This window comes from Dendrobates tinctorius, unplaced genomic scaffold (genome assembly GCF_039654945.1).
Source record: "Dendrobates tinctorius isolate UK_male_01 unplaced genomic scaffold, ASM3965494v1 ptg000111l, whole genome shotgun sequence".
In the NCBI taxonomy this organism is placed as follows: Eukaryota; Metazoa; Chordata; class Amphibia; order Anura; family Dendrobatidae; genus Dendrobates; species Dendrobates tinctorius.
Window position 1 is genome coordinate 24891608 of NW_027361779.1, and position 25182 is coordinate 24916789.

A 25182-nucleotide genomic window follows, 5' to 3' on the forward strand; every position below is an offset into this window, starting at 1 on the left:
TTTCCCTTCACCCATGACAGCACCACCTGAGAGAGGGATCCGCCCCGCCAGGACAGGAACCTACTGAGACATAAGGGGCGGCACCTCTCCCCCGCTTCAGTTGGGTTCCTGTCCTGGAAGGAATCCCACTGTGGCGGTGCCTGTCATGGGCGAAGAGAAAAGATAAAGACCCAGGCCCGTCCCGGCGCGGGAAGAACAGGTAGCTTACCTGTAGCGCCGGCCGTCGGGTCCTGGAAGCGCAGTCCCCGGGGTCCCTGGGGCTCCGGGTTCGTGCGGGCGTGGATGGGATCCCGGTGGCTCCGGGAAGCCCCCACCGCGCCGCCCTCCCCTCGCGCACGCCGCATCTCGATCCCCGTGGTAGGGGAGAGACGCTGGCGTCTTCCGGCCGCTGACGTCAGCGGCACTTGGAATGCTGGGTGTGCCGGCTGACGTCAGCAGAGGGCGACGGTGTAATGGCGCCGGGTACGACGCCGGCCAGCTTTCTGAAGCGCTGGGCCGGCGGTCGCAGGGGGGAGGGGAGGAAGACGCTCACCAGGCGGAGGCATGCAATTTAAAAGGGGAAAGACAGCTGTAGATCGGCGGTGCAAGATGGAGTCCGAGCAGGAACGTTCAGCGTCCCTGCCTCCCTCACAGCCCTCTGGCAGAAAGCATGGAAGCCATTCAAGCAGCAGTCACCCCAGCCGCAGGTCGGGGCACTCCTCAAGGTCCAAAGAGCACGGGTCAGGTGCTCCGACGCAGCCTCCAAATCCGGAAAGGCCCAGAAAAGCAGGAAGCAAGAAGAACAATAGGGATTGTGCTATATGTAAATCTCCCCTAGCAAGAGACTGGCAAAAAGATCTCTGTGCTTCGTGCATTCAGCGGACTATGGCGGAGGAAGCGCCTAGTTTCGCAGCCAATCTAATATCTGCCCTCAGGTCAGAAATGGAAGGCTCAATTAAGTCCTTATTGAAAAAAGGGAAAAAAAGCAGGAAGGATTTCCCTAGTTCCCCCTCAGATTGCGCATCAGTATCATCTCAGGCGGAAAAATCATCCTCCTCAGACTCCTCAGATAGTGACACAGGGGGAAAGCCATGTTTCCCTGTAGAAGATACAGATGCCCTCCTAAAGGCCATTAGAACCACAATGGGCCTACAGGAAGAAAGGGCGGCTAAAACCCTAGAGGACGTCATGTTTGGGGGGCTTCAGGAGAGGAAAAAACGAACCTTTCCAGTAAACGCGAAAATCCAGGCGCTTATTGAGAAGGAGTGGAAAAAGCCTGAAAAATCGGGGGCCCTTCCATCCGCCTCTAAGAGACGATACCCCTTTGAATACAAGGATACGGAAATATGGGACAAAGTCCCAAAAATAGATGCAGCGGTGTCCAGGTCTTCCAAAAGGTCGGCCCTGCCCTTGGAAGACGCAGGGGTTCTTAGAGACCCGCTAGACAAAAAAGCGGACTCATATTTGAGGCACGCATGGGAAGCGACAGCAGGAGGTCTTAAGCCGGCGATAGTGGGCACCTGCACGGCACGCTCCCTCATGATCTGGCTGCAGCAGTTAGAAGAGAAGCTGGCGTCAAGGGTCCCAAGAGAGAAGATCTTATCAGACATGTATCTCTTGCACGGGGCAGCGGCTTTTCTGGCAGATACCTCGGCGGACTCTATGCGATTGACAGCCAGAGCAGCGTCACTATCAAATGCTGCTAGACGCGCGTTATAGCTTAAGGGCTGTCCGGGTGACCTTCAGTCCAAGGCCAAATTGTGCTCTCTCCCCTGCGATGGCCGATTCCTGTTCGGCAAGAACTTGGACGATATTCTGGAGAAAGCAGGCGATAAGAAAAAAGGCTTCCCCAGATTCCCTATGGATCAGAGGAGACAGCCCTTTCGGAGGGGGAGATTCAATAGAGGGCGTCCTCCCGCTGACAGAAGAAGATGGGAGGATAAAAAAAAAAGAAAGAATCAGGGTTTATGTTTGGTGGAGGCACCTCCACCTCCAAAAAGTCACCACAGTGACGCTAGTATTCCAGTAGGAGCGAGATTGGCACTCTTTTTCCAGGCCTGGGAAAAGATCTCCTCCAACACCTGGATTCTGAGCATCCTAAAAGAAGGCCTGAAAATCCCCTTTATTCGTCAGCCAAAATCCGTGGTCGTCATCACACCTATCAGGAAGATGACCGAAGAACAACTGGCCTTAGAAACAGAAATCCTGAGCCTGATAGACAAGCGGGTACTGTCCGAGGTGCCACGCTTACAGGAAGGAAAGGGGTTTTATTCACCCCTTTTCCTAATAAAAAAACCGGATCAGTCGTTCAGGACAATCATAAATCTCAGACGCCTCAATCTACGGATAAAGAACCCGACCTTCAAGATGGAATCAGTAACTACGGCAGTGAAGCTGCTTCATCAAGATTGCTTCATGGCCGTAGTCGATTTAAAGGATGCGTATTACCACATCCCTATCCATCCAGATTACCAGAAATACCTGAGGGTAGCGCTTTATATTCAGGGCACACTAAGGCACTTTCAGTTCAGGGCTCTTCCGTTTGGCATATCCATAGCCCCGAGGGTCTTCACCAAGGTCATAGCGGAAGTGACAGCCTTTCTCCGGATTCACGATACGGTCATAATACCATACCTGGACGATTTTCTTATAGTGGGCAGTTCAGAGGACCACTGTACAGCACAGCTGACTCAGGTGATCAACACCTTGCTAGAGTTAGGGTGGATAGTCAATTTCAAAAAATCAAAATTACAACCCCTAAAGAAACAGACCTTCCTGGGATTTATACTGGACTCAGAAAGGCAAGAGTGTCTGCTCCCAGAGTCCAAGATAGAGAAGGTGCAAAATCTGGCCTTGGCGGGCCGAAACCAACCATGTATGACATTAAGAAAAGCAATGTCCCTGCTAGGTACCCTAACATCCTGTATTCCGGCGGTCAGGTGGGCTCAGTTTCACACCCGGCAACTCCAGGGGGAGATACTAAGAGCACAAAGATCGCTAAGAGGGCGTTTGGAAGGAAAGCTGGAGCTTTCCTTAAAAACCAGAGACTCTCTCAACTGGTGGTTGAACGAGACAAATCTGACCTTAGGAATACCATGGGACAGACAGGCGACAGATATAATTTTAACAGATGCAAGCTCCTCGGGGTGGGGGGCACACCTAAGGGGCCTCATAGGTCAAGGTTCCTGGACACCTCAAGAAAGGAAGGCATCCTCCAACCTGAGAGAACTGTGGGCAGTGGGCAAGGCCCTAAACCACTTCATTCCGCTACTCCAGGGTCGAGATGTACGCATCATGTCAGACAACAAGGTAGCAGTGGCATACATCAACCACCAAGGAGGGACAAGATCACACTCCTTAATGGAAGCAGCAACAGACATTCTGAGCAGTGCAGAGGATCACCTACACTCCGTGACAGCCCTACACATAAAAGGGGCAGAAAACATAGAGGCAGATTTCCTGCGTCGCAATACCCTGAGGCAAGGAGAATGGGCGCTAAACCGATCCATTTTTCAAAAGTTAATTCAGCTTTGGGGGGAACCGGTGATAGACCTCTTTGCAAACAAGCACAACAGGCAAACAGAAAGGTTCTGCTCTCTAAACCCAAGAGAAAACCCATGGGCAGTGGACTCATTGCACATCCAGTGGAACTTCAGACTGGCTTACGCGTTCCCCCCAGTAGCTCTGATCCCGACTGTGGTAAGAAAAATCAGAAACGATCAAGCCAGGGTGATTCTAATAGCTCCATTTTGGCCAAAAAGGCCCTGGTTCGCTCTGCTACGGAAGATGTCCCTCTCCGATCCTTGGGTTCTGCCAGAAATCCCGGACCTACTAGTTCAGGGTCCAATATTGCACGCTCAGGTCAAAGGATTCCATCTGACGGCGTGGAATTTGAAAGGTCGCTTTTAATAGATAGGGGGTTCTCCCCTGGGCTGGTGGCCACTCTGCTAAAAAGCAGGAAACCGGTGACTACTAACATCTACGGCAGAACATGGGATAAGTTCCTATAGTTCTTGGGTAAGCCGTTAGGGAAAGAACCCCCGATTAGTGACATCCTAGAGTTCTTACAATCTGGGTTGCAGATGGGGTTAGCAGTAAACACACTTAAGGTTCAGGTGTCGGCACTAGGGGCGCTCTACAATTGCAAACTGGCATCAGATAGGTGGATAGCCAGATTTATTAAATCCTGCCATAGAGCTAGGCCTATTCCAATACCTAGAATAGCCCCCTGGGATTTAAACCTGGTGTTAGAAGCCCTTACAAAAGAACCGTATGAGCCATTACATCAGCTACCCCTAAAGTTTTTGACTCTAAAAACGATCCTGTTAGTAGCCCTCACATCAGCCCGCAGGATAAGCGACTTACAGGCTCTCTCTCAGTAAATCCTCCTTATACGCAAGTCTTTCAGGATAGGGTAGTGTTAAGAACAGACCCCAGTTATCTGCCCAAGGTAGTGTCAGATTTCCATCGGGGTCAGGAAATTGTTCTTCCATCCTTTTGCGAAAATCCAAAAAATCTGGGGGAGGAAAAATTCCATAGTCTGGATGTTAAAAGAGCTCTTGTAGAATATATATCTGCCACTAGCCAGTGGAGGAGGTCACAGTCCCTATTCGTAGCTTTTCAGGGTGCCAGGAAAGGCTATGGGGTTTCAAAAGGGACTATTGCTAGATGGATCAGGGAAGCCATTAGTGTAGCCTATTCAGCTAGTGGTATCCCGATTCCTGACGGCATCAAGGCTCATTCCACCAGAGCCGTGGCGACCTCCTGGGCTGAAAAGGCAGAGGTATCAATCGAACAAATTTGTAAGGCCGCTACCTGGGCCTCACCTTCAACCTTCTTTAAGCACTATAGATTAAATCTATCCTCCTCTGCTGACTTAACCTTTGGTAGAAGGGTGCTGCAAGCGGTGGTCCCTCCCTAAGGTGTTTCGAAGTCTCCAAAAATCTCTCAGGTGGTGCTGTCATGGGTGAAGGGAAAACCACCATGGTTACTTACCGGTAGCCGGTTTTTCCGGAACCCATGACAGCACCCGTACATTCCCCCCCTTTTTCACTGTATGGTGTGCACAATTAGTAGGGTGTTTTGAGTGTTGTGGTGTTGTATTAAACATGTAACTAACCGGGAAGTCCTCTCAATGCTCTGTAACCCAACTGAAGCGGGGGAGAGGTGCCGCCCCTTATGTCTCAGTAGGTTCCTGTCCTGGCGGGGCGGATCCCTCTCTCAGGTGGTGCTGTCATGGGTTCCGGAAAAACCGGCTACCGGTAAGTAACCATGGTGGTATTTGTGTCATTCTCAAAACTTTTGGCCATGACTGTAGTGACGTTTTGAAATGCCGACTTGATGGAATGGTCTGCGGGCGTCATGTTATGTTTGCAGAGCCTCTGATGTGCCTAAACAGTGGAAACCCCCCACAAGTGACCCAATTTTTTGGAAACTAGACCACCCAAGGAACTTATCTAGATGTGTGGTGAGCACTTTGAACCCCCAAGTGCTTCACAGAAGTTTATAAGGCAGAGCTGTGAAAATTAAAAAATAATTTTTTCCCCTCAAAAAATGATTTTTTAGCCCGCAATTTTTTATTTTTTCAAGGTTAACAGGAGAAATTGGACCCCAAAAGTTGTTGTCCAGTTTGTCCTGAGTACGCTGGTACCCCATATGTGGGGGGGAACCACTGTTCGGGCACATGTCGGTGCTCGGAAGGGAAGTAGTGACGTTTTGAAATACCGACTAGACAGAATGGTCTGCGGGCGTCATGTTACGTTTCCAGAGCCTCTGATGTGCCTAAAAAGTGGAAACCCCCTACAAGTGACCCCATTTTGGAAACTAGACCACCCAAGGAACTTATCTAGATGTGTGGTGAGCACTTTGAACCCCCAAGTGCTTCACAGAAGTTTATAACGCAGAGCCGTGAAAATAAAAAATCATTTTTTTCCACAAGAATCATTTTTTTAGCCCCCAATTTTTTATTTTCCCAAGGGTAACAGGAGAAATTAGACCTCCAAAGTTGTGCAATTTTTTTCTGAGTATGCTGATACCCCGTATGTGGGGGTAAACCACTGTTTGGGCACACGTCAGGTCTCGGAATGTAGGGAGCGCTGTTTGAGTTTTTGAACGCAAAATTGGCTGGAATAAATCATGGCGCCATGTCGCATTCGGAGACCCCGTGATGTCCCTAAATAGAAGAAACCCCTCAATTCTAACTCCAACTCTAACCCCATCACAACCCTAATCCCAACCCAACCCTAATCATAACCCTAACCACAACCCTAACCCCCACACACCCCTAACCCTAATCGCAACTCTAACCCTAACCACAAGCCTAACCCTAATCCCAACCCCAACCCACCCCTAACTCTAAACTTAACCCTAATTCCATCCCTAACCCTAATTCCATCCCTAACCCTAATTCTACCCCTCATTCCAACCCTAACCCTAATTCCAACCCTAACCCTAATTCCAACAATAACCCTAACTCTAACCCTAATGGAAAAATAAAAATATTTTTTTTATTTTATTATGTGTGCCTACCTATGGGGGTGATAAACGGGGGGTGAATTTAATTTTTTTTTTCATTTTGATCACTGTGAGAGTTTATCACAGTGATCAAAATGAAAACTGAATGGGCAGCCTGCAAATTCATGGGCGCCGCCATCTTGTAAAATGGCAGGCGCACTGCGCATGCACCCGCCATTTTCCAAGATGGCGGCGCCCATGATCCGGAACGGCGGGACCCCGAGAGTCACAGCAGGACATCGGAGGTGAGGGGGGGAGCTGAGTGGGATCAGATGATGGCGGCGACCGATCGCCGCCGTCCGTCGGTGGCGGGGGGCCATCGCCCCCACCAGTCGGTGTGGGGGGGGACGGGTCTCGGTGTCCAGCCATGTCCGACGCTGTTGCAGCATCGGCCATGGCTGGATTGTAATATTTCACCAAATTTCATTGGTGAAATATTACAAATCGCTCTGATTGGCTGTTTCACTTTTAACAGCCAATCAGAGCGATCGTAGGCATGTGGGGGCTAAGCCATGCCCCCTGGGGTTAACTCTAAGGTGTCCTCTGTGTGAGGGTCGGTTGACCTTTTAGTGACCACGATCACCCAACCTGCAGGGGGCAATCTTTATGACACCACATAGGCGTCATGGGTCGTATTGGCACGACTTTTCATGACGCCTATGTGGCATCAAAGGTAGGGAAGGGGTTAATGGGTCTGTTTTCCAAAATAGTGTCACTTGTGGGGTTTTTTCACTGTTTAGGCACATCAGGGGCTCTCGAAACGCCACTTGGCATCCAATCTCAATTCCAGCTAATTCTACATTGAAAAAGTCAAATGGTGCTCCTTCCCTTCTGAGCTCAGCTGTGCGCCCAAACAGTGGTTTACCCCCACATATGGGGTATGGGCGTACTCAGGACAAATTTCACAACAACTTTGGGGTTTCTAATTTCTCCTCTTACCATTGTAAAAATAAAAATTTGGGGGCGAAAAAAATCATTTTTGTGGGAAAAAAAATGATTTTTTATTTTCACGGCTCTACGTTATAAACTTCTTTGAAGCACTTCAAGGTTCAAAGTGCTCACGACACATCTAGATAAGTTCCTTAAGGGGTCTAGTTTACAAAATGGGGTCACTTGTTGGGGGTTTCCGCTGTTTAGACACATCAGGTGCTCTCCAAACGCAACATGGCGTCCGATCTCATTTCCAGCCAATTCTGTGTTGAAAAAGTCAAATGGCGCTCCTTCCCTTGCGAGCTCTGTCGTGCGCCCACAAAGTGGTTTACCCTCCATATGGGGTATCGGCGTATTCAGGAGAAATTGTACAACAAATTTTGTGGTTCATTTTCTCTTTTAACACTTGTGAAAATAAAAAAAATTGGTTCTGAAGTAAATTTTTTGCAAAAAAAGTTAATTGTTAATTTTTTCCTTCCACATTGCTTCAGTTCCTGTGAAGCATGTAAAGAGTTAATAAACTTCTTGAATGTGGTTTTGAGCACTTTGATGGGTCCAGGTTTTAGAATGGTGTCACTTTTGGGTATTTTCTGTCATGTACACCCCTCAAAATTACTTTAAATATGATGTGGTCCCTAAAAAAATGGTTTTGTAAATTTTGTTGTAAAAATTAGAACTCGCTGGTCAACTTTTAACCCTTATAGCTTCCTAGCAAGAAAAAAAATTGTTTTCAAAATTGTGCTGATGCAAAGACATGTGGGAAATGTTATTTATTAAGAAATTTGTGTGACACATCTCTGATGTAAGTACATAAAAATTTAAAGTTTGAAAATTTCAAAATTTTTGCCATATTTCCGTTTTTTTCATAAATAAACGCAAGTCATATAGAAGAAATTTTACCACTAACATGAAGTAAAATATGTCCCTAAAAAACATACTCAGAATCAGTGGGGATCCGTTAAAGTGTTTCAGAGTTATAACCTCATAAAGTGACAGTGGTCAGAATTGTAAAAATTGGCCTGGTCATTAAGCTGCAAAATGGCTCTGTCATAAGGGATTAAGGGGAGGAAAAAATACATTTTTGTTACTTGCCTTTAAAATAGTTGACCTACCATTAAAAAGCAAAGCCAAAACTTTCAAACACTGGAAAGTGCTAACCAGTTGGTATACATTTAGTAGAAGCAACTAAAAGGTAAACATGAAATCAACATCTGAGAACAAGAGGCATCCTCCCAGTAAAACCAAAAATATCCAAAATTAAGTACAGACAAATAACTTGTTGGCAGCTGTGCCTCCCAATAAACTCAGCTGGAAAAGGAATTTACAGGTGACACAAAAGTACTTCTCTTTTTTTTTTCCACTCATGTTATCAGGGGTTGTTGGTGGGGGGTGGGGGCACAGAAAATTATAGGCTATCATAGCCTTTTCCCATGGTGAGGGAGCAAAACAAACATTGCCCAAGTGGTTTTCTGATCTACTACTGCTATAGGTTGCCAAAGAGTGCAAACTATCATGATTAGTATAGGAGTGTCAAAAAGACAGCTTTTAAAGTAGTAATAATAATTTTTTTTCTATAGCGTCAACATATTCTGCAGCACTTTACATTTTAGAGGAAACTTGTACAGACAATAGACGTTAAGCATAACAAGACTTTAGTGAGGGCAGTTTCATTAGAGTGTAAAGAGCGGGAACCAGATTGAAAAGGGTTGATAAGCGTTATCTCAGAGATAGCAGATAAGACGGAGCGGACCAGGTGTTCAAGGAGTTTTTAGATGAAAGGAAGTTCGAGACAGGTCTATAGTTAGCAGCACAGTTTTGGTCGAGGTTTGGTTTTTTAAGTAATGGATGCATGATGGCATTCTTAAATAAAGAGGGAAAGATACCAGGAGAGAGAGAGGTTGAATATTTTTGTTAGATGAGTGGTGACAGCAGGGGAAAAAACCTGGAGGCGATGTGAGGGAATAGGGTGAATGGCGCAAGTAATAAGGTGAGACGATGCAAGGATCCTCATCACTTCTTCTGTGACTGGTTCAAAATCAGAGAGTGAGCTAGTTGCAGTGGGGGATGGAGAACAGTGCATGGTATGAGGGGATTGGGAGAAAATTTCATGTTGGATATTGTCAATTTTTTTTTAAGTAATTGGCCAGATCGTCAGCTCAAAGATCCGTGGTTGGGGCCTGAACTCTTGGATTGAGTAGGGAATGAAAAGTGTCAGAGACATTTAGGGTTATTGGATAGTGAGGTGATGACGGTGTTGAAATAGGTTTGTTTGGAGAGGTGAAGGGCAGTGTTGTATGTTTTAAGCATGAACTTATAATGGATGAAATCTTCGGGTAGATTGGATTTCCTCCACAGGCGTTCGGTGCACCTGGAGCACCGCTGTAGGAAGTGTGTTTGCAGCGTGTGCCAGGGTTGTCGCTGTCTGTGCAGTGTTCTATGTATAAGAGGTGCAGTTTCATCCAGGGCACTTTGCAGTGTTTCATTATAATGCTTCAGTGCAGAATCAGGACATGAGAGGGAGGAGATAGGGGCCAATGAAGACTGCAAGTCCTTCATAAGATTCTGAGTGCTAATGGCCTGTATGATTCTAGAAGTCTGGAAAGTGAGAGTGATCTGAGCGGGATGGCAGTTCTTGATAGAGAATGATAGAAGGTTGTGGCCAGAGAACGGGAGAGGGGAGTTTGTGAAATCATCCACTGAGCAAAGCTGGGAGAAGACCAAATCAAGGGACTTTCCGTCTTCTTGTGTGGGAGGGATAGTAAGCTGCGAAAGGCCGAAGGAGAAAGTTAGAGATAAAAGGTGAGTAGCAGATGAGGAGAGGGGAAAAGTAATGGGGATGTTGAAGTCTCCCAGGATAAGGGTGGATATGTCACAGGAGAGAAAACGTGGAAGCCAGGTGGCAAAGTGATCCAGGAACTGATGGCTTGGGCCTGCAGGACTATACACAACCGCCACTCGCATGGAGAAGTTTGATACTAAGGATACATGCATTTTGGACATATTTGCTCAGAATATGCCCCACACCTCAGATCCTAAGCAATGCAAAGATTAAAATCTGCGGTAAATAATTTGACATATAAATTGACAGGCTGTCAGGTGTCAAATCCACAGCGCCTAGCATTTTGTGCTGTAGGTTTTCTGCTCAGCATGTGAGAGGTCATACAATCCCATCCATAACATTGGCACTGTAATTTGCAGTGTATTTTGCATGTGGAAAATGGATACAGATTTGTGTAGTTTTAAGTTTACCATAATCCGTTGTGTTTTAGTGTAATTGTAAAGGTTTTCTCCTGTAATATATGTTAATGTAAATATCCAATTTTTTTTTCTTTATTTTTTTTTAGCTGCATGAATTAGAGCTTGAGTGGAAGACGCGGAATTTGTCATGTAGCCTTCTTACTGGACAAGAGCTTAGTGATGATGCATTGCAAAAGCATAACCATCCTCATATAAGGTGGGCCTGTGATCTCTGACCATTTAACTCCCGGTATCTCTGGCAAACATTCCACATTCTCACAGTGGAAAAATCCAGCAACCGCCAAAAAATACTTTCCCTTCACCCATGACAGCACACCTGACAGCACACCTGAGAGAGGGATCCGCCCCGCCAGGACAGGAACCTACTGAGATATAAGGGGCGGCACCTCTCCCCCCGCTTCAGTTGGGTTCCTGTCCTGGAGGGAATCCCACTGTCGGCGGTGCCTATCATGGCAAAAAAGAAGGAAAAAAAAAAAAGCTCAGTCCCGGCGCGGAAATGCAGTTTTCACCTGTAGCACCGGCCGTCGGGTGCTGGAGGCACAGTCCCCGGTGACCCTTTTGGCTCCGGGTTCGTGTGGGCGCAGATGGGATCCCGGTGGCTCCGGGAGGCTCCACCGCGCCGCCCTCCCCTCGCGCGCGCCCGCAATCTCGATCCCCAGGGCAACTAGCAGGGGTGAGCCGTGGGCGTCTTCCAGCCGCTGACGGCGGCGCAGAGGATCATGGGTGCGCCGGCTGACGTCAGCAAAAGGCGACTGTGTCATGGCGCCGGGTGCGACGCCGGACGACTTTCTGAAGCAGTCGGCTGGCGGTCGCAGGGAGGAGGGGAGGAGACACCCACCAGGACGGAGGCGCAGCATTTAAACGAGGAACAGCGGCATGGCAGGCAGTGCAAGATGGAGTCAGAACAGCAGCGATCATCGTCTCTGCCTCCCTCACAACCCTCTGGCCGCAAACATGGAAGCGATTCAAGCAGCAGTCGCCCCAGCCGCAGGTCGGGGGACTCCTCAAAGTCCAAAGAGCAGAGGTCACGTGCTCCGACGCAGCCTCCAAGTCCGGTACCCTTGATTACGGGTGGTGAGTGATCTTCGTGAATGCTAGCATTATGTTAATAGGGGTTCCCTGTTGTATGTTTCACCCCGTAGGAAAAGCCTAAAAAAGCAGGAAGTAAGACGAGTAATAGGGACTGTGCTATATGTAAAACTCCCTTAGCAAGAGACTGGCAGAAAGACCTCTGCACCAGTTGCATTCAGCGAACCATGGCAGAAGAAGCGCCTAGTTTTGCAGCTAACCTGATATCGGCCCTTAGGTCAGAAATGGAGGGTTCAATTAAGACCTTGTTGAAGAAAGGGAGGAAAGGTAGAAAGAATCCACCTAGTTCTCCCTCAGCTCCTCTTCGGGCTCATCTCAGACCGAACAGCCATCCCCCTCAGACTCCTCAGACAGTGACACGGGGAGTAAGCCTTGTTTTCCCGTAGAAGACATGGATGCTCTCCTAAAGGCCATTAGAGCAACAATGGGCTTACAGGAAGAGAAAGCGGCTAAATCCCTAGAGGATGTCATGTTTGGGGGACTTCAAGAGAGGAAAAAGCGGACCTTTCCAGTGAATGAAAAGATCCAAGCGCTTATTGAGAGAGAATGGAGGAAACCCGAGAGATCAGGGGCCCTTCCCTCCGCCTCTAAAAGACGATACCCCTTTGAGCACAAAGATGCGACAATATGGGACAAAGTCCCAAAGATTGACGCAGCGGTGTCCAGGACTTCCAAAAAATCGGCCCTGCCTCTGGAAGACTCGGGTTCTTAGGGACCCGCTAGACAAAAAAGCTGATTCCTATTTAAGGCATGCATAGGAAGCAACGGCGGGAGGACTAAAGCCGGCAATAGCAGGCACCTGCACAGTGCGTTCCCTGATGATTTGGCTGCAGCAGTTAGTGGAGAGGCTAGCGTCAAATGTCCCAAAAGAAAAGATATTGGCAGATATGTACCTTCTGCATGGGGCAGCAGCTTTTTTGGCAGACACCTCAGCGGACTCTGAGGTTGACAGCTAGGGCGGCAGGATTATCAAATGCCGCCAGACGCGCATTGTGGCTTAAAGGCTGTCCAGGTGACCTGCAGTCTAAAGCTAAACTGTGCTCTCTCCCCTGTGATGGTCGGTTTTTATTCGGGAAGAACTTAGATGATATCCTGGAAAAGGCGAGCGATAGGAAGAAGGAGCTTCCCCAGGTTTCCGACAGATCAGAGAAGACAGCCCTTTCGGAGGGGAAGATTCAATAGGGGTCGTCCTCTGGCTGATCGAAGAAGATGGGAAGATAGAAGGAAAAAGGAGTCGGGATTTATGTTTGGTGGAGGCACCTCCACTTCAAAGAAATCTCCACAACGACGCCAGCATTCCGGTAGGGGGAAGTTTGGCACTCTTTTCCCAGGACTGGGGAAAGATCTCTTCCAATACCTGGATCCTAGGCATCTTAAGAGAATGCCTTAGAATCCCCTTTGTTCGCCAGCCAAAAGCCGTATTTGTCATTACCCCTATCAGGAAAGCGATCGAAGAACAGTTGGCCTTGGAATCAGAGATCCTGAGCCTGATAGACAAGCAGGTCCTTTCCGAAGTCCCAAAAACACAGGAAGGAAGGGGGTTCTATTCCCCCCTTTTTCTGATAAAAAAAAATCCAGATCAATCATTCAGGACAATTATAAACCTCAGAGGTCTCAATCGGTGGATAAAGAATCAGACCTTCAAGATGTAAACGGTGGCTATGGCCATAAAGCTGCTACATCAAGATTGTGTTATGGCTGTAGTCGATCTAAAGGATGCATATTATCACATTCCTATCCATCCAGGTTACCAAAAATACTTGAGGGTGGCCCTCTATATCCAGGGCACACTCAGACATTTCCAGTTCAGAGCTCTTCCATTTGGCATATCCATAGCCCCGAGGATTTTTACTAAGGTCATAGCGGAGGTAACAGCCTTCCTCCCAATTCACAATATGGTCATAATACCCTACTTGGACGATTTCCTTATAGTGGGCAGCTCAGAGGACCACTGTACGGCACAGTTGAGCCGGGTGACCAACACCTTACAGGAATTAGGGTGGATAATAAATTTCAAAAAGTCAAAACTTTAGCCCCTAAGAAAACAGACCTTCCTGGGGTTTATCCTGGATTCAGAACAGCAAGCGTGCCTGCTTCCGGATACCAAAATAAGAGAAGGTACAGAACATGGCTTAGGCTGCCCGAGACCAACCTTACATGACATTGAGAAACGCCATGTCTCTAATAGGTACCCTGACATCCTGTATTCCGGCGGTCAGGTGGGCTCAATTTCACACCCGACAGCTCCAGGGAGAGATACTATCAGCACAAAGATCGCTGAAAGGGCGTTTAGAAGGAAGGCTGGAGCTTTCCTTAGAGTCCAGAGACTCTCTCAACTGGTGGCTGGACAATACAAACCTGGCTTCGGGAATGCCTTGGGACAGACAGACGTCCGACGTAATACTGACAGACGCAAGCTCCTTGGGGTGGGGGGCACACCTAAGGGGTCATGTAGCCCAGGGTTCCTGGAGGCCTCAAGAAATGGGGGCATCTTCCAACCTGTGAGAACTGTGGGAAGTGAACAAAGCCCTGAGCCACTTCATTTCCCTACTCAGGGGTCGCAATGTCCGCATCGTGTCGGACAACAAAGTAACAGTGGCGTACATCAACCACCAAGGGGGGACAAGATCACACTGCCTAATGAAGGCAGCGGGCGACATTCTTGGCAGAGCGGAGCAACACCTACACTCCTTAACAGCCTTGCATATAAAAGGGGCAGAAAACATTAAGGCCGATTTTCTGAGCCGCAATACTCTGAGGAAAGGAGAATGGGCACTAAGTCGGTCCTTTTTCGAAAAATAGCACAACTTTGGGGTAAAACGGTGATAGACCTCTTTGCCAACAAGTACAACAGGCAAACAGAGAGGTTTTGCTCACTAAACCCGAGGAGAAAACCATGGGCAGTAGACTCATTAAAGATTCCGTGGGACTTCAGGCTAGCCTATGCGTTCCCCTCAGTGGCCCTGATCCCAACAGTTGTCAATAATATCAGGAACGATCAAGCCAGGGTGATTCTAATAGCTCCATTTTGGCCAAAAAGGCCCTGGTTCGCTCTGCTACGAATGATGTCCCTCTCCGATCCATGGGTTCTGCCTGAAATCCCGGACCTACTTGCTCAGGGTCCAATATTCCACGCTCAGGTCAAAGGATTCCATCTGACGGCGTGGAATTTGAAAGGTCGCTTTTAATGGATAGAGGGTTCTCTCCCGGGTTGGTGGCCACCCTGCTAAAGAGTAGGAAACCGGTGACAACCAATATCTACGGCAGAACATGGAATAAATTCCTGCAGTTCCTAGGTAAGCCTTTAGAACAAGAACCCCCGATTAGTGCCATCTTGGAGTTTTTACAATCAGGGTTGCAGCTGGGGTTAGCTGTAAACACTTTTAAAGTTCAGGTATCTGCGCTAGGAGCGCTCTATAACTGCAACTTGGCAGCAAATAGATGGGTATCCCGATTTATCAAATCCTGCCGTAGGTCTAGTCCTATTCCAATACCTTGAATAACCCCGTGGGATTTAAACCTGGTACTAGAGGCCCTTACAAAAGAACCATACGAGCCTTTACATCAACTACCCATAAAATATCTGACCCTAAAAACGATCATTTTAGTGGCCCTCACATCTGCCCGTAGTGTAAGCGACTTACAGGCTCTCTTGGTAAATCCACACTATAAACAAGTTTTTCAGGACAGGGTGATATTAAGAACAGACCCCGCTTATCTGCCTAAGGTAGCATCAGATTTCCATCGAGGTCAGGAGATTATCCTCCCATCCTTCTGCGATAATCCAAAGAATTCAGGGGAGGAGAAATTCCATAGATTGGAGATTAAGAGAGCCCTGCTAGAATACATATCTGTCACTAGCCAGTGGAGGAGGTCCCAGTCCCTGTTCGTGGCCTTTCAGGGTGCCAGAAAAGGCTATGGGGTTTCAAAAGGGACTATTGCCAGATGGATTAGGGAGGCCATTAGTGTAGCCTACTCAGCTAGTGGTGTTCCGATTCCTGACGGCATCAAGGCTCATTCCACCAGAGCCTTGCCGACCTCCAAGGCTGAAAAGGCAGAGGTATCGATTGAACAAATTTGTAAGGCTGCTACCTGGGCCTCACCTTCAACCTTCTTTAAACACTATAGATTAAACCTATCCTCCTCTGCTAACTTAACCTTTGGCAGAAGGGTGCTGCAAGCGGTGGTCCCTCCCTAAGGTGTTTCGAAGTCTCCTAAAATCTCTCAGGTGTGCTGTCATGGGTGAAGGGAAAACCACCGTGGTTACTTACTGGTAGCCAGTTTTTCCGGAACCCATGACAGCACCCATATATTCCCCCCCCCCCCCTTTTCACCGTATGGGTGTGCATGTTTAGTAGGGTGCATTTGTGTGATGTGGTGTTGGATTAACGTAACTAACCGGGAAGTCCTCTCAATGCTCTGTAACCAACTGAAGCGGGGGAGAGGTGCCGCCCCTTATATCTCAGTAGGTTCCTGTCCTGGTGGGGCTGATCCCTCTCTCATGTGTGCTGTCAGGTGTCCTTTCATGGGTTCCGGAAAAACCGGCTCCCGGTAAGTAATCATGGTGGTTTTTTATATATAAAACCTCACATTTATTTGGATATGGCGAAAAACAAAGAAAAACACTTGTCAAGACTAAGGGTCCCGTTACACATAGCGACGCTCCAGCGATCCCGACAACGATACGACCTGGTAAGGATCGCTGGTACGTCGCTAGTAAGCTGTCAAACAGGCAGATCTATTCAACGATGCAGCAACGATACGGCGATCCGTATAACGACCTCGGCGGTCTTTGGGACCTTGTCACACAGCAGCTATTCTGACGACTCACGCTTGCGTCCCTGAGTTCTGCGGCGCCAACGAGGTCGCTCGTCGGCGTCAAACACAGCGGTGCATGCTGGCCAGCGGGACGCCAATGATCAAAAAATTTCCAAGGACATTCGAGGACGGTCAGCGATATCCAGCGGGGGGGCCGGTCACCGCTATGTGTCACATGTAGCGAGATCGCTGGCGAGGTCACTGTTGCGTCACAAAACCTGTATCGTTTCAGCGATCACGCTAACGATCTCGTTATGTGAGACGGGGCCATAAGAGTCTGTAAGGCTTGAAACACGTAGACCCGTAGTCCACCATGTTATTTTTATACAGTCCTCATTTTTTCTTTATTTTTAGCCATATTCAAATGTGTTGTTTTATATATACAGTGCCTACAAGTAGTATTCAACCCCCTGCAGATTTAGCAGATTTACACATTCAGAATTAACTTGGCATTGTGACATTTGGACTGTAGCTCAGCCTGGAAGTGTGAAATGCACTGCAGCAAAAAAGAATGTTATTTCTTTGTTTAATTTTTTTTTAAATTGTGAAAAGTTTATTCAGAGGGTCATTTATTATTCAACCCCTCAAACCACCAGAATTCTGTTTGGTTCCCCTAAAGTATTAAGAAGTATTTCAGGCACAAAGAACAATGAGCTTCACATGTTTGGATTAATTATCTTTTTCCAGCCTTTTCTGACTATTTAAGACCCTTCCCAAACTTGTGAACAGCACTCATACATGGTCAACATGGGAAAGACAAAGGAGCATTCCAAGGCCATCAGAGACAAGATCGTGGAGGGTCACAAGGCTGGCAAGGGGTACAAAACCCTTTCCAAGGAGTTGGGCCTACCTGTCTCCACTGTTGGGAGCATCATCCGGAAGTGGAAGGCTTATGGTAAGCTGTTAGCTTTCCACAGCCTGGACAGCCTTTGAAAGTTTCCTCCCGTGCCGAGGCCAGGCTTGTCCGAAGAGTCAAGGCTAACCCAAGGACAACAAGGAAGGAGCTCCGGGAAGATCTCATGGCAGTGGGGACATTGGGTTCAGTCAATACCATAAATAACGTACTCCACCGTAATGGTCTCCGTTCCAGACGAGCCCGTAAGGTACCTTTACTTTCAAAGCGTCATGTCAAGGCTCGTCTACAGTTTGCTCATGATCACTTGGAGGACTCTGAGACAGACTGGTTCAAGGTTCTCTGGTCTGATGAGACCAAGATCGAGATCTTTGGTGCCAACCACACACGTGACGTTTGGAGACTGGATGGCACTGCATACGACCCCAAGAATACCATCCCTACAGTCAAGCATGGTGGTGGCAGCATCATGCTGTGGGGCTGTTTTTCAGTCAAGGGGCCTGGCCATCTGGTCCGCATCCATGGGAAGATATGGATAGCACGGCCTACCTGGAGATTTTGGCCAAGAACCTCCGCTCCTCCATCAAGGATCTTAAGATGGGTCGTCATTTCATCTTTCAACAAGAAGACCCAAAGCACACAGCCAAGAAAACCAAGGCCTGGTTCAAGAGGCAAAAAAATCAAGGTGTTGGAGTGGCCTAGTCAGTCTCCTGACCTTAACCCAATTGAAAACTTGTGGAAGAAGCTCAAGATTAAAGTCCACATGAGACACCCAAAGAACCTAGATAACTTGGAGAAGATCTGCATGGAGGAGTGGGCCAAGATAACTCCAGAGACCTGTGCCGGCCTGATCAGGTCTTATAAAAGACGATTATTAGCTGTAATTGCAAACAAGGGTTATTCCACAAAATATTAAACCTAGGGGTTGAATAATAATTGACCCACACTTGTATGTTTAAAATTTATTAAAATTTAACTGAGCAACATAATTTTTTGGTTTGTAAGATTTATGCATCTGTTAATAAATCCTGCTCTTGTGTGAAGTTTGAAGGCTCTAACTTATTTGCATCTTATCAAACCTGCTAAATCTGCAGGGGGTTGAATACTACTTGTAGGCACTGTATATATATATATATATATATATATATATATATATATATATTATATAAAAAATCTTTTTGCTGTTGCTGGATTTTTCCACTATTTCTTCAGTGGTTTCAGCTCATGAGCCAGCCTGATCCCTCCGTGCGCCGGACCCCGACTTCAATATGTCTTCTACACTTGTGAGCTGAGGAACTGTCACCAGATTTCACATTCTAAACTACATACATTATTAAATGGATATCTTGGTCTCATCCATGTTAGAATATCTGTATAAACCTGCTTGAAAGTTGTTTTTTATTTGCATTCAATGAGTATTACCCTTATTACCCTGGCCATCCCTTTAGTAGCTGGATTATGCAGCAATTCTTATGTAGACTTTCAAAGTGCACCAGCATCCAAGAGATCCTATATAAGAGATTAATATTATTATTGTTATTATTGATAGTTTATGCAATTTGAACTAAAATCTGGTAACCTCACATTTATTAGGTTGGGGCACTTGCACAATACCTGAATCAGACACTCCATAAAGTCATCTTATATGTTTAGGAACTTATTGCACCTTTTTTAAATTACATTATTTCTGCACAGGTCTTTGCGGCAAAGAATTCAGAAGCTGAAAGCATTCATCTATGATCTTTCCAAAAAGCAGGCGTACCGCCCCACAAGTCCAACTTTTAACACCTTGTACCAGGACATTCATAATTACCTCAACAGCATTGGCAAGATGTCTTCTATCCAGGATTTTTCTGCACGTCTTCTTAAAGCCCTCAGCGGAAAGGCTACAAAGTCACGGCAAGGTATACTCAACCTGCTGTCTGAAGAGGTCACATGGCAGCGATCCCAACAACAATTCCGGAAGCGTCTTTCAGAGGAGTATTCCCTTTATCCAGATATAGTAATTCCTCTTCAAGCTGCAATTTTACAAGTGCAACATGGCATGAGAGTAATAGCCTCTGAGCTCTATGTCACAATGAACAGTGCTTTAATTTCGCCCCCCAAAATAACAAGTATAATTTCCTCTCTTCTTGCTTTTCCATCTATATCTGAAGCATTTCCAACGTATTTTTCACACGCCGACAGTTTGTGTTCAGTTGGTTCCCTTGACATTCTGAAAAGCCTTAAAAAACTGTCTCAAAAATATCCTTGTAAAGACCAAACGCCCCAAGCGAAGGATTTAAGTTGTTGCCTAACTAAGGAGCAGCTGCTTGTCAATGGGTTACTCTATCTGCGCTGCCATATTCTTTCCAAAGGGGAAATGGAGCAAAAGTCTCTGAAGCTTTTCAGGCACATATGTCAGGTCAGTGTTTTACTTTTTTAGCTTGTATTTTTTCTTTTAATTAGGTACGACATTTTAAAGATTAGAATGTGTATTTATAGGTTTATGTACTGCTCTTTTTTTAGAATCTATGTTTGTTTTGTAGGCCATCATTAATGAGTGGGATGAGCAAGAGCAGATTGCTAAAGAACAGGAAGAGCAAGAAAGTAGCCTCTATAAATATAAGAGCAAAAGTCTTGGCTCAGGAGTTACAGAAAATGAAGAAGAGGAAAGAGAATTCCGCATGCGATTTCCAGTTTATGAACAGGTATGATTTTTGCAAGGAGTAAACCAATAGATTCATGCTACCCACACCACGGTCAGCATGAATCGGACATCACGTGAATGATCACACTAATGTAGGTTTTACTTTGAAACGCTGCAGTGTTTGAGACAATATGCTCTAGAAAAAGCAACCAGGACCATGCTATTTGTATGGCAAGTGTAAGAGGCCCTAACACCACGGCAAGCAAAGCTTATAAGGCTAACTCTTTGCAATACAGAAAATTCCCACAATATAACAAATGCACAGTTGATCTCAGACTTGTTTTGTCCCCTAATGGGAAACTCACTAAAGTTTTAAAATAAAAAAAAAAATATCACAACCCCTCATTCCCCCACCATAAAAAAACCTAGTTTTTTTTTTTTTTTTTTTTAAATCTGAGATGCAAGAATACTCTTCTACATGTATGCTTGACTAGCGATGCTTCTTTCCATTAAAACTTTAATAAGCGAGTCATAAGGCGGGTGGCACTAGCACATTAACGTCTACATGATCCGGCCATTTTCCATTTTTGCCTTTCGTTTTTTTCCTCAACTTCTTTCCAGAGCCATAATTATTTTTTTTTAATCAGGTAATTTTTTATTAAACATTTTCAAAAACTGAAAAAAAAAAACAGGTAATCAGATACAGTGTAATTCCCAAATAGTGTATTGCATAAGCCAGAGCCATAATGTTAAATTTTCTGTCCACATAGACATATGAAGGTTTGTTTTTTTGCAGGCCAAGTTGTACCTGTGAATGACACCATTCATTTTACTATTGTACTGGAAAGCGGCAATTTTGATGTTTATTATTTTTATGGTGTAAATTTTGGGTAAAAATGATATCTCCATATGATTCCTCCCCATCAGTGTCATTACTGTGATACCAAACATGTTCAGTTTTTTATTATTATATTAGTGGTGGAAAAAAATCACAAGTTTGAAAAAAAAATAATAATTTTTTGGGGGGGTTTTGTTGCCATTTGAGACCCACAATCCCTACATTTTCCAGTCAGTAGAGATGTGTGACTGCTTATTTTTTTTGCAGGGGGACATGACACTTCATTGATACCATTTTGGGAAAGATATGTTTTCATCTCTTGTTACAGTATTTTTTTGTGGTATTGCTGCGACCAAAAACTAATTTTTGTCGTAAGCTGGTTAATTATTTTTTATACTTTAATAGATCAGACTTTTCTGAACCCGGTGAATACTAAGTATATTTTTATTTAGGGCAAAAGGCAGGGTGATTTCAACTTTCATTTCTCCTACGCCTCATTGGGGGACACAGGACCGACCATGGGTGTTATGCTGCTGCCACAAGGAGGACACTAAGTCAACATAGAAAGATTAACTCCTCTTCTGCAGTATACACCCTCTTGCTGGCTCAGAATGAACCAGTTTTTGCTTAGTGCCTGTAGGAGGCACCTGGGTCTGGTTTCAGATCCCAGCGTTTTTATTTTCAATTTTTGTTTTTTTTTTTCTGTAAACTTTTATTTTTTAATTAATGGAGTGAAGGGGGCGATGGATCCTTTCAAGGGTCCGATCTCCCCCGAACCATCAATAGGCGAGAACGCGGAGTATGCCTCTCTTGCGACGACTGGGTCATGCCTGAGCTCACTAGGGGCGACGTTTGTTTCACGGTTCCGATCTCCCCACACCAGCAAAAAGGCGAGCACATGGAGTGTCGCCTTCATGTTTCCTGTCCTATAGCCGAACAGCTGGCCTGCTTTCAGCGTTTAACAGAGGTCCTGTCGCAGCCCCTTCCCAGCCGGTGCGTCGCTGACAGGCGGCAAAAATTTAGCTGCCGGCTTCTAACCGGACTAGGCCGCAATTTGCATGGCTCCGCCCACTGCGAGAGTTACGGCCCACGCTCCTGGTGCTTCTCATCCTGAACGAGAGGCACTCTTCTGTTCTCGGGGGCCATGATTATTCATGCAGCCTGCCTACTGACTGCTGCAGAGGGGCACACAGATTGGCAGCGCTGACGGTAGGGCTGCAAAGACAGCGGAGAGTTTTTACAACTTCAGATCACCGACTTCTCCCCTGGGGACACAAGAACAAGACCTGGGTAAGCTGTACTAAGCCTCTGGAGGAGATCTTAACCCCTTCTCTGAACGTGCTATACACTTTTCTCTGCACCTGCAGCCCATGCTCTGTCTGTAGCTTCTTAGGGGTACACTATGTCTCAATCTAAGGAGTCCAAAAAGGCTAACAAAACGCACACAGTGTTTTTTACCTCATGTGCCACTTGCAATACTGCCTTGCCCCGAGCTCACAATATTCCGTTCTGCACGGCTTGTGACCCGGAATGCATCCAGAGGCCACCCGCTGCAGCCACTGACCCCACTGAGCCTAGTCCCCCTGAGTGGGCTGCGTCCCTGTTACGATTTATGGCTTCACTTGCCAAAGCATTAGACTCTCCGGGGCCCCTCTTTAAGTCAGAACATCAGTTTGCTTGCCGCGGAGGGCTCTTGTGACGGTCGGGAACCGTCAACCAGCAGGGGTTGTACTCGGTCAAAGTGGGATCAGGTTTCTAGAAAAAGGACCCATGTCACGTCCCCCGTTCACGCTCGCGCTTCGGCATCCGCAAATTCACTTTCTCGCTCTCCCTCTCCTTAGGTTTGCAGTGAACATGATTCCGAATACGAATCTGATGCGTCCATAGTCCAGGACTCGCAGAATTATCAAGAGACGCTTGATTCCCTTATTGAGTCGGTTAACAAGACTCTGAGGGTGGATGAGGAATCTATATCCGCTACGGAGCACGTAGTGTCTTTTAAGAAGACTAAACGTTCTCACAAGGTGTTTGGCAATCATCCTGAGTTTAAGGACATTGTTCAGAGACATAGGGACCGACCAGATAAACAGTTCTCAGGTCAAAAGCCTATTGAGGCAAGATATCCCTTTGCTCCAGATCTAATGAAGGATTGGCTACAGTCCCCTTCAGTGGACCCTCCTATATCGCGTCTTGCATCCAAAATGCTCCTATCCTTGTCTGACAGTTCCTCAGTCAAAAACCCCACTGACCGACAAATTGACTACCTTGCTCGGTCAGTCTTTGAGACCTCTGGAGAGGCGCTCTTTCCATCCTTTGCCTCGACCTGGGTGGCTAAGGCTATGGTCGCTTAGGCAGAGGTTTTTAGCCACAGCCGTTCATGACCGTAATCTTCCCCCAGAGGCAGTCAGCCTTGCTAGTCAGATATCTCAGGCCAGGGATTTCATAGTAAACGCCTCGTTAGAGCTATCCAATTGCGCCACACAGGCAGCTGAAAATACCGTCTCCATCAGAAGTGCCCTATGGCTCAGAGAATGGCAAGCGGATTCCGCTTCCAAGAGGTCTTTAAACCTCTCTGCCGTACCAGAGAGGTCGCTTATTTGGAGAAAAGCTGGAACAACTCATCTCTGACGCTACCGGGGGAAAGAGTAAATTCCCTCCTCAACAAAGGCCCACTCAGCCATTTCGGAATCAACATCCGCTTCGGACCCGGCCTTTTCGCAACAATTCCAGATGGTCCTCTACAACCTTTTCTCTGGACCATGGTGGTCCTTGCGTAGGGATAGAGGTTCCCAGGTCTCATATAGACCTAATCGCACCTGGAAAACCAGGCCAAAAAGTCTGGAACTAAGGGAGCCAGATCCCTTAGATCCTCTACACAATGACTCGTTGCATCTTCCGGCGGGCACCAACAAAGTAGACGGACGTCTACTTTAGTTCCGTCTGGCCTGGCTCTCAGTCGTCCACGACGAGTGGGTCAGAGAGCTGATGTCCTCTGGTTACAAAACAGAGTTCCCCCCGACACGTTTTTTTCCTGTCTTCACCTCCCAAGACAAAGACAACAGCCTTTTTATTCGGACTCCCATGACAGCACCACGAGAGGGGATCCACCCTTCAGGAACAGGAAACCTACAGATACAAAAGGGCGGCACCTCTCCCACGCATCAGTTGGTTTCCTGTTCCTGAGGGGATGGGATCTTACAGACATATCCCAGGCCGGCCGGTGCAGGTAGCGAGGGGGTCTACTACCTCGGCCTGGTGCGGAACGCCTGGAGGACACCACGGTGGCCCGGGATGGGTGTCACGGCGGTGGCGTGTGCAGCAGGGAGCGGCGTCCGGAGGATGTCCGTCTCCATAAAAGAGGCCGCCGCCGGTAAGTATGCCTCCCCGGGGCTCCCGGCTCCGGCGGCGCGGTCGCGGCGGTCAGGGGGGCCGGCGCGGCTGCAGGGTGCTGAGGCCGGGGGAGCGCTGCATATTGGAACGCCCGGGCATCCCGCGTCACTTCCGGTGACGTCTGAATAGCGGTGATGTCAGGGGGCGTAGCCTGGGGGCGCTTCCGGGTCGGCGGCGCCACTGCGCAGGTGCGAGGACCCAAGATGGCGGCGCCCATCGGAGAAGCGCCGGTAAGCGCCGGTTCACCTGCCAATAGCGGCGCCAGATGGGGAGCGGGGCCCTATTGGGGGGATGGCATGGCAGGAGGAAATCTGCTGTCCGGAGGAGGGGTATATTGGCAGGACCCTAGATGGGTGCCGTGCCTTGGCCACATTATTGCACGCAGTAATGGAGAGAGATCAGGAGCAGCAGCAACGGTGGCAGCAGCGACAGTCATCACTGCCGACCCCTGAATGACATTTGGCAGGTCAAACAAAAGGAGTCCCGTGACAGTAAGGAGCGTGCGGGACGAAGTGACCAGTCCAGTGATAGACTCCTCTAGGCGGACAGGAGCATCGGCTGAGAAAAATCCCCCTCATTCTCCGTTACTTAATTGTGGCACTGGTAAGTGATCTACGTGAATATTCACTCAGTGACGGGGCCTCCCTCTATGTTTTATTTTAGGGGAAGAAAGCCACGAGAAAAACCAAACACAGAGAATGCGCACTTTGTGCGTGCCCGTTACCAGACTCGTGCCCCAAAAGGTTGTGTCCCCCCTGTATCCAGCAGACAGTGGCAGAAGAGTTGCCCGTTGTAGCTGCAAGCTTAAGGGACATAGTCAGGGCAGAGATGAAGGAAACCCTGAAATCCATGTCCCAACCAGAAAGCTTAAGGGGTGGGGACCCT

General features: G+C 47.3%; 1 protein-coding gene across 2 annotated transcripts in view; it reads left to right on the plus strand.

Annotated features, from left to right (window-relative positions):
* The window catches only part of MDN1 (midasin AAA ATPase 1), a 476296-nt gene that overhangs the window by 322447 nt on the left and 128667 nt on the right, over positions 1–25182 (plus strand). For both annotated transcript variants that reach the window (XM_073589565.1, XM_073589566.1), the window contains exons 62-64: positions 10767–10876; positions 19136–19844; positions 19969–20130. In XM_073589565.1, coding sequence (XP_073445666.1) covers positions 10767–10876; positions 19136–19844; positions 19969–20130 — 981 coding nt within the window. The remainder of the gene's footprint in view (positions 1–10766; positions 10877–19135; positions 19845–19968; positions 20131–25182) is intronic.